The sequence below is a fragment of the Bombus vosnesenskii genome, unplaced genomic scaffold (genome assembly GCF_011952255.1).
Source record: "Bombus vosnesenskii isolate JDL3184/JDL3185 unplaced genomic scaffold, Bvos_JDL3184-5_v1.1 scf7180000013304, whole genome shotgun sequence".
NCBI lineage: Eukaryota > Metazoa > Arthropoda > Insecta > Hymenoptera > Apidae > Bombus > Bombus vosnesenskii.
Genome location: NW_022882953.1, coordinates 2,694,337 through 2,703,480, shown reverse-complemented (window position 1 = coordinate 2,703,480; position 9,144 = coordinate 2,694,337). Strand labels below are relative to the sequence as shown.

The 9,144-nt window shown below is 34.1% G+C and overlaps 1 protein-coding gene across 8 annotated transcripts; it reads right to left on the bottom strand.

Annotated features, from left to right (window-relative positions):
• Positions 1 to 605: 605 nt before the first annotated feature.
• On the bottom strand, positions 606 to 8,743 carry LOC117234270 (large proline-rich protein BAG6). Of its 8 annotated transcripts, none has more exons than XM_033495308.1 (22): positions 8,651 to 8,743; positions 8,468 to 8,531; positions 8,304 to 8,396; positions 7,546 to 7,666; positions 7,257 to 7,472; positions 6,938 to 7,133; positions 6,749 to 6,867; positions 6,513 to 6,672; positions 6,316 to 6,439; positions 6,055 to 6,249; positions 5,778 to 5,979; positions 5,568 to 5,708; positions 5,277 to 5,487; positions 4,934 to 5,187; positions 4,691 to 4,852; positions 4,544 to 4,625; positions 4,332 to 4,464; positions 2,937 to 3,240; positions 2,718 to 2,851; positions 2,424 to 2,633; positions 2,235 to 2,345; positions 606 to 2,164 (listed from the first exon to the last, which is right to left on the bottom strand). In XM_033495308.1, the coding sequence occupies exons 3-22, from the start codon at positions 8,364 to 8,366 to the stop codon at positions 1,742 to 1,744; spliced, it is 3,561 nt and encodes a 1,186-aa protein (XP_033351199.1). In that variant the 5' UTR covers positions 8,367 to 8,396; positions 8,468 to 8,531; positions 8,651 to 8,743; the 3' UTR covers positions 606 to 1,741. The 8 variants fall into 8 exon arrangements, with proteins under 8 accessions (XP_033351199.1, XP_033351206.1, XP_033351200.1 ...); XM_033495315.1 differs by having other exon boundaries at positions 4,736 to 4,852; XM_033495309.1 differs by having other exon boundaries at positions 5,571 to 5,708.
• Positions 8,744 to 9,144: the final 401 nt, after the last annotated feature.

The following is a 9,144-nucleotide window of genomic DNA, read 5'->3' as shown; positions in this document are numbered from 1 at the left end:
ATAGCGTTATGACGTATATTAACAAATCCGTTTCCATGAAACCAATTGCGGTTGTTTATTGGCCGACAAGTAGTATTCTCAAGTATGTTTCAACAAATCAACACATTACGGTACTTCCCGCGCCCCGCTAATCGTAAAAATACATTGTCCATGTTTCTACATACGGTCGGATGAAGTGCCTACACTTATGGCTGACTCGTAAATCGCGAAATCACGGACTAATCGTGTCGTAAATATTCAGAAGGAGAATGGGCAAAGTAATCCGGAAAACATGTACGAGCAGGTAGAATGGGGACTTCGAAGTTGTTGGAAAAAATTACAGTTGGATGAATCATAATTGTTGATATAGAGATATTACAGTAGATGAAACTGCCAATTTGATAATTAATATTTATCATGTAATGTCAAAAATTTTAATTACGTAGGACAGGCTCTGAGGCTCTACAATTGATTACTTCGTATACATAAAATCTTACCTATTTTTTATATAATTACGCAGTAATTATAGCAAAATAAAAACATATGGATACATATTTTATTTCCATTCCTATTTTAATATTTTTGATATTAATTAAATGATACAGACTTTCAAATTTAAAATCACATTCACATGAAATTACTTCAATTACTTTATTAACATTATATACGATCTATCAAATATTCATACGATATCCCTTAACATTAATACGAACGTATAATTTGGAATTATCCTTTTTTTTTCATTAGGCTACTAGATTCTTTCCACGATTAAAACTGATGAAATTCGGTTGCAAGTTAAATATGATTAAAATCATTCCTTGTACAGGTTGCCAAAATTGTACATAAAATACGATACCTTCATTTGTATAAAAATTCTGCTTCTGAATCATTCAGTGTGACGCTTCACAACCAAAATTAATTATCTACATAAATTACAAAGAGACATGTTACTTAGTTGTTTATAACGTATTATTCAACAAAGCTTATGTGGTACAAACTATAGCCTTAGATAATTCTGATTATAATGAAACGTACTAAATTGTGTCTAATCAACTTTCTTTTTTTCTCAGCCACCACTACGAGTAACTCTGTAGTTATTCCTTTTCTTCACAAATCAAATATAGAACTACAGGATAGTACAATTAATATTGATCGGTAGTATCATCGTTATTAAAAGGATATTTTAATATCGACAACACTTAAATAGCGCACAATATGCATAGGTCGCAAGATAATACATATTACCATCTGTATAGTACCTACACAGGTGTCGTTCGATTAAGAATAATACATTTCATTTGCATAACAGTAATTCTACAGAAAACGCAGTTTAATATGAAAGAAGTATTTTAATTATAGTGTCAGATTGGGGTCACTCGATGCTTAGAGTACAATGAGAGAGCAAGTGTAGCCAGATTTCTGCAATTTTTAATTAGCGTTAATAATAAACGTATAGTGTTAATTGTTTAACATATTTATGTGTCGAAAGTCAATGGTACTTTTTGTAAAATTACTAGCTATATCGGTTAAACAAATTGTGTACAGTGTGATATTTGAAAACATTTGGTATTTATAAAAATCATCGCACTGCGTTGAACTGACACATACAATCATAAGAGTTAATAATATTTGTGATTACATGTTAAGAATATATCTTTGTATTCCTTGGTCATTGAAATTTCTCAATTTTTTTTTAGACACTACCTGGTTTCTCCTTTATAAATACTCTAAGCCATTACGAACTGCTTTCTCCTTGTAATCATTATTTTGGCGGTCTATCTTGATCAGCAAAATATTTTGTCGCATTAGGAAAACGCAAAGGATCCGGAAAATCTGGTGTTCCCAATCTATGCGGATTCAAGCAGTCTCTAATTGCTTGACCAAACGCACGTCTAACTCCAGGATCTACAGCTACAGCAATTGCAGCACCTTCAACTTCTTCAACGCCTGCTCGAGTTACACCTTCTCTCACTAAACGTTCCATAGACGCCGCTATCGCTGAATGATTTGGAGTAGGACTAACTAATAATCGTGGCTTTTGCTGTTCAATAAGCTTACGCCGTTTAGTAGGTAGTGTACCTAAGTAAGCATCACTAAGTGTTGCTACACCCCCGTTTGTTATTCCTTGCATTTGTAGTTGGCGTCGTTGTCGTAGACCATCTCGAGCAATTATTGGTACCCAATCCTAAAATGGACAATTTTTTATAACATTGTTTACAATACAAATTCATATACATAGATAGATGTATACATACTGAAGGTAATGCTTCATGACCTGGGAACGTTTCTGGAATTTCTTCTCTATCTTCTGGTAGAGAAGATGCTTCAAATGTTGTTCTTTCTTGTACAGTATCTGTTTCCATGGGCTGGAATCATATCTAATTGTTAGACTTATTTCATTTCCACATTAAAACTGCAGAAGTATGTATGTATGTGTAACTTGCCTCTGTTTCCGATTGTGTTTGCGAAGGTTGATGCGCTGGGGCTGAAGGAACCGATGTTGCTTCGGAAGGTGCATTTTTGTATATTAAAAGCGGGACAATTTCTGAATCTGGAGGTTGTGTAACTCGTAAAGAATAAGTACGGAACTGAGCAATAAATGCATTCAGCACCCACCGACGTACTGTAGGATGAATACTCCCTAACATTTCAGTCTATTTGAAAAATTGAAGATCATTAATTATTAAAGTATGAAAAATATACAAATTATAATGGATTCAATGAGACATGTAACATACCACAAAACGTGATGCAATTACTTCTAATCCTCCCTGTCCGCCACGAATAGAGTATCGAAGTACAGCACATAATTGCTTACCCATATTATTTACAATATTGAAAATTTCTTGCCCAAATCTAGTATCATCAATATCTAGAAAAAACAAACTTATATTGCCTTATAATTGAGATATAAAATTAAATATTTTACAGAATACATTTTACACAATGCCACATACCATTATTAAATAGATGTTGTAATATATCTTTAATATGACGGCGAAGTAGTGCTTCAATAGTAGCACAAATGTCTACTTGTTGACCGTTTCTAGTATTAGCTTCTTCTTCTGCGTTTAATAAAGACTGGAAATGTGGTCTTAACTGTGATAACAATCGTTCAGTAGCTTGCTCCTGAAGTGTTTCCGGTGCAACGTTTGGGAAAGAGTACTGGAAGAACTCTTGTAATGGTCTTCTAAGATGAGAAATTGGTTCTGACTGACCAATTCGTAATCTTATTAAACCTTCTAATGTCATATTCTGTACCTAAAAAATTAATATATACATATATATATATATATGTCGGGTTTACATTAGAATTAGGGTTAGGGGCGTGAAACGAATCTTCGTTTGGGTTACACATTGTCGTTATGCAATAGAGAAGACATTGACTAGTGCAAATACGATTATTATAGAACCGGACAAGTAACCGTGGTAGTTAGGTACTCGAGAAACTAATGACAATGATCCTAGGTTCAATAACGAATCCGCGGTCGACGGGATGATAGATGAACGTACTCACAAAATCTAAGTCGGGCGCGTAATATTCACTGGTCGTAAGGGGTTACTCTTTTTCATCGATGAGATCGCGAGCGGGAATGACTTTCCCGTGCCGATGATGCCACAGAGGAAAACTATATTGGGGTGTGTCTAAGGACACGAGATCATCGGATTCGTCGAGAAAAGCCTTCGTTCAGAAAGTAAGGGAAATTGGCGTTGCTGCTAATTGGTCAATCTCCATATCGGTGGTTAGAAAAAGATGCTAGCCGCCCTCGAGGGAAAGTTGCTAGTGGGAGACGCCGCTCGTTGAAAAATATGTCTCCCCTATCTTCCCGTAGTTGGGACAAAGACCGTTTGTCTGTTTGAAGGACTTTAGTTAACTAAATCTTAAGATTTATAACGGGCCCTCGAGCTAGCTGAACATGTACTGCGGAGACGCATCGACATCTGGCAATCATCTTACTCGAAGAATAGGGTCTGCGTGTGGCGAGCTACGGGACAGAGACCGTTGGAATGTGTACTGTCGAGTGTTACAACTATTTCCTTTTTAAAGAGAGCTATAGAATTATTCCATGCCTTTGTTAGACAAAGCGTTCATCCCGTGACCGCGGCTACGTTCGGCGATTGACTGTCGCCTCGAGCCCAAGCTCATTATCACAACTCTCGAACAATTACAATCGGATTGAATAACTACAATTGTTCAATTACAGCTATAGTAGACTCTAGGTTACAATGTTGCGGGATTATCCAAAATTCCAAAGGCTCCGGTGTTCTTTCATCTCCGACATATACACACACACACACACACATAAATTTCACTTACCATCATATATAAATTTCACAAAAATGTTTCTTACCACTAGGACAGATAAATTCACGAGGAAATTTTCTGCAGTTTCTGGGTCTTGAGACGTGAAAAGACTCATTTGGATACCTCTACGTTCTAACAAGTCCGCAAGAGTTAGATCACCCCCAGTAGCATTACCAGTACTAATAGTGAAAAATGATAAGAATTTATGTTTTACTTAACGAATAAATGTCTCAAGTATTCTGCAAGTAATATACACACCTATTTCCAATAATTCCTACGCGAATATTTCCACCAGTACGTATCTGCACCATATTCCCCAGACCTTCGGGTGAGTTAGAATCTAACAGCAAAAATGATGTAGATTTTAATTTAAAACGTGTCAAAAACAATTCAACGAATACTTACTGTTAATATTGACACTGATATTAGCCTGTGGTTGACCAACCCTACCTCCTAAAATTTGTTGCTGTAAGTACATTAACGGATCGTAGATCGCATTTGTTTGTGACGTCGTTGATGCTGTAGTATTTGTAGAGCTGGTATTGCTAGTAGCACTTGAAGTTGTCGCTGTAATATGAAAAAATGATTTTATAGGTTAATAAATAGTTAACAAATAACAATTATTTAATATTTACTTAAATTATATACCTGTTTGTGTCTGGGATGGTGTTTCAGGCGTAGTTTGAGTTCGTGTTGCCTGCGACGTAGAAGTAGCAGTACTAGGAGTTGTAGTCGAGGTGCGACGAACATGATGCGAATTACAAGAAAGGAATGGATCAAAATCAAATGCTTGTCCTATACTCATTCCAACACCTAAAGGATGAGTCTGTTGATGGAATACGTGTGGACGCGACGTACTTCTAGTTTGTGTTGCTGTGGTAGGATGAGTACCAACATTGCTTCTATAATAATATGTAAGGAATATTAAATTCAAATTAGAAACATAGGTGTATAAATTATTCGTATTATGTAAAAGTAATGATTAACATACCGTGCCTGCGTACTTTGCCCAGCATTTGTGTTCCCACTATCAAGTGATGCAGCAGTTAATTGGCTTGCTGTTAGAGGATTTCGGGTTATAAGTCTTGTGTTAGCTGGACCACCTTGTACCATATGACCAGCAACAGCCTGCATCAAATTTCGTATGAAATCAGGCGGAGGAGCTGAGCCCCAATATGCACCAGTGCTACCATCCATTCTCCCTATAAATTATAAAATAATAAACGAATATAAATGACAATTGAGCTTGAATCATAGTATTAAAACTATTAGTAGGCCCTACCACCATTATTATTGTTGTTGTTGCTATTATTATTATTTTCACCAGCTTGAGGCTGTTCACTTCCAGGTGGAGCATCTATGTTACTTTCAGGACTAACTTCCATTAATACTTCAACATTGTTTGGTAAGTTAAACACTGTTCCTATAACATAATTCTAATTGTTTTATCTAAATAATTTACTTTTTTAGACGCAAGAAAACTTATACATACCAAACGGAGATTGTGTTGAATCTAATTGTGGTTGTTGTTGTTCAGCTTGTTGTTGAGTACTAGATTCCGATTCTTGTTGTTGATTGGCGTCATCAGTATTAGCTTCATTTGTTTCTGCTTGCGTAGGTGTACTTGCAGATTCTCCATTTTCTTCATTACCATTATTATTATTTGCATTACGACCATGTAAACTAATGTGAGCCTGATAGAAACACGATATAAAATAATTTTATTACACCTGGAACAAAATTTAAATACTATTGTTATTCATCCTCACCTCTACCTGGATTGGTATACCGGGCTGCAAAATAGTTGAATGTTGAATAATAATTGGTCTACATCGTAAGTTCCTGGGTGGTTGTTGACTCATATCAACAATTATGTCACTTAAAGCATGACAGGCATGTGACATATAATGCAAGCATTCGCTTACACCATTCACAAATGTTTGAGTTTCTTCAATGCGTCTTTCCTAAACATAAATGATTTTTTCATTTCAAATTACTCACATTCATATTTATGAACATTATTTACTTACACCTGGATGTAATGAAGGATCATCACGCATAAGTTTACAATAACGTTCTGTATGAGGTCGTAAACGAGATTGTGTATCAATTAATAGGTCCAATAATTCTGCCAATTGTGGAGGTCGTGGAAGTCTAAAAATAATAGATTTATGAATTATGTAATAGAACATCATATTATACATATATAACTATACAGGATCCTTACTGTGGTGATGGTCGTCGATTAGATTGTTCGTCATTATTTGATGTAGAACCTTGTTGTTCAGATTGTGGTTGTTGTGGTTGTTGTGGCTGTTGTGTATCTGCTTGATTCTCCTCATTAGTTTCATTTGCTGGTCTTGATTCAGCATTTTCATCATTGTTTCCTATGTTCATAGTTAACAGTTATATGTAATAATTTATACTCAACCTTTTTATTCTTAATACGTTTTATATACAAACCCCTAAGTAATGTAACGTTGTTTGCACCAACTGCAGATAAGGCAGCTGCTATTGCAGCTGCAGCAGCCTCTGCCAACCGGGCACCACCATTTGTTGCATTTTCATTATTACTGAAAAGGCTAAATAATTTATCAATTTATTTTACTTCTTTCCACAGTAATTACTAAATTTCTTTTTTCTTTTACTTACTACTGTTCTGTATCCAACTCTGACTCCTGCATGAGTTGACTAAATGGTGGTCGATTATTTTCAGATGTAGAGAGATTTGCGGAATTAGAGGGGCTCTCGAGTCGATCCATAAGACGATTTGCGCGTTCAAGCATGTGTCTTGCAGCAATTAATCGACCATTAGATAAGCTGTTGCTGAATTGAGGTACTGGCAACCCTTTTAAATGAAATAAAACAACTCTAAGAAAAAATCTCTGTAGAAAAAATATAAGTAAAATAATGAAAAAATCCGAAAATTTTGAAATTATATATTATATCAGACATATATTAGATCTAATACCATGTCCTTCCACAATTTCAGCTGGTACTGACATTGCACCCAAATACATAGCATTACCATGCATTTGAGCACGAGTGAGTCGGTAATGTGTTCTTTGTGGATTTTGCCACATTTGTGATCCATGATTCTGACCTTGACTTTGGCCTCCGTCATTTCCACGTTGACCAGGTTGAGGCGGTGCACGTTGTACCAAATGTATAACTTTTCCATTAACATCTAAATTGTAAAATAATCTAAATCAATAATGTCCTTTACTTTATATTTGTAAATGTAATACAAACTTCTTTACCATAATCATTTAATTTTTTCTCATCTTGAAGAACTCTACCGCAATAAATAAGTCTTTGTGAATCTGCTGGTACTGCCACTGTTTCTGCTATATATTCTTTGAAACCTCGAACTGTAATTTGCTATATAAAAAATCTAAGTCATTTTTTCTCTTTTAGTCTTTTGCAACTTTTACTTTAATAACATACAACAACAGTTTATAGTGACAGTTCCAAATCTATTAAGAAATACTGTCTTGATATAATTATACAAAAACATTAAAGTATATTTCATATTAATATTTCACATTCATCAGTATTGTTACATCATGGTTGATATTTCCAATTATTTCTACCAATAGTATAATATTATTTACATTAGGAATATGAGATATATAAAGAAGATATTATAATTTTATGTAGTATTATATTTATATTCATTATACAACAATGTTCTTAAATCTAATAATAGATACCGAAGTTATAAAAAATTTGGTATAAGAATTAGAAGATTATAAATCATAAAATATTTACAGAAATAACCTCAAAATAATGTCGCTATAAAATAACAATGACTAGTGAATATTCTAAATGAAAAAAATTCACATCTATAATAATTATTCCTAACGTATAGTATAGAATAATATAAAAATAGAAATATGAGTAAGTACATAAATAATCATGAAGCATGCTATTAAAAGCATTACAATCAACAATAATGTTAATTATAAACATAGAGAATAGAAATTCTTTATATGAAAATGGCAAAAAAATTACTTACATCGTCTTCCAAGGAGAAAGTATGATTTTGTGAATCCAAAGTCTTTACCGTAAGGTCAATCATTGTTAGACTGCTTTAACAGCTACAGTAGAACTGAAATTCGAGAAAATGAACAATAGTATTAGGGCGAAGGTGCGTAATACAGAATCGACTTCTACACTCACGCAGGCACGTAGATACAAGACTGTAAACGACACTTGATTACTACCGAGGAGAAATATTCGATATCTAAAGTACAAAAAAATAGTTAATCCTAATACAAATCGACTCGAAGATATAAAGAAGCTACATAAATAGATTCTAAAACTATGTTCTTATCGTATAATGGTTTTTTTTAATGAACCCACCGATGAAATTTTACAGTAACGATATGACACGATACACGTTATTTTACCCAGAATTCGCTGTAACAGCGACCCCACAAGCGTTGCCAATACATTGGTTCAATTATTCCCTAGATAGAACACGATTCAGAATTGATAAAAATCATATTTCTGCAGTACCTACCTATCTTGATATTCCCCCGATATCTGCTAGATGACACCAGCAAGGTAAATAAACGACAAAATACGAATCAATTACTGGTCTCATCGATTTGAATTAACGTATCATAATTTAACACCAACTTTGATCATAAAATAACTCGTTAGTGAAGAATAATGACAAAAAGTACATATGTGTTAAAAGTTTTGGTACTATATATTAAATTAATACTATATTGTCTAAACAAGGTGTTTATACAAAATATCTTGCGTGCAAGTTATCTGCATTGTACATTTGGTATTTTCTTCTTAAAAATAATAATCTTGTCGATAAATGAAATTACCCCTGACGGTTTTCT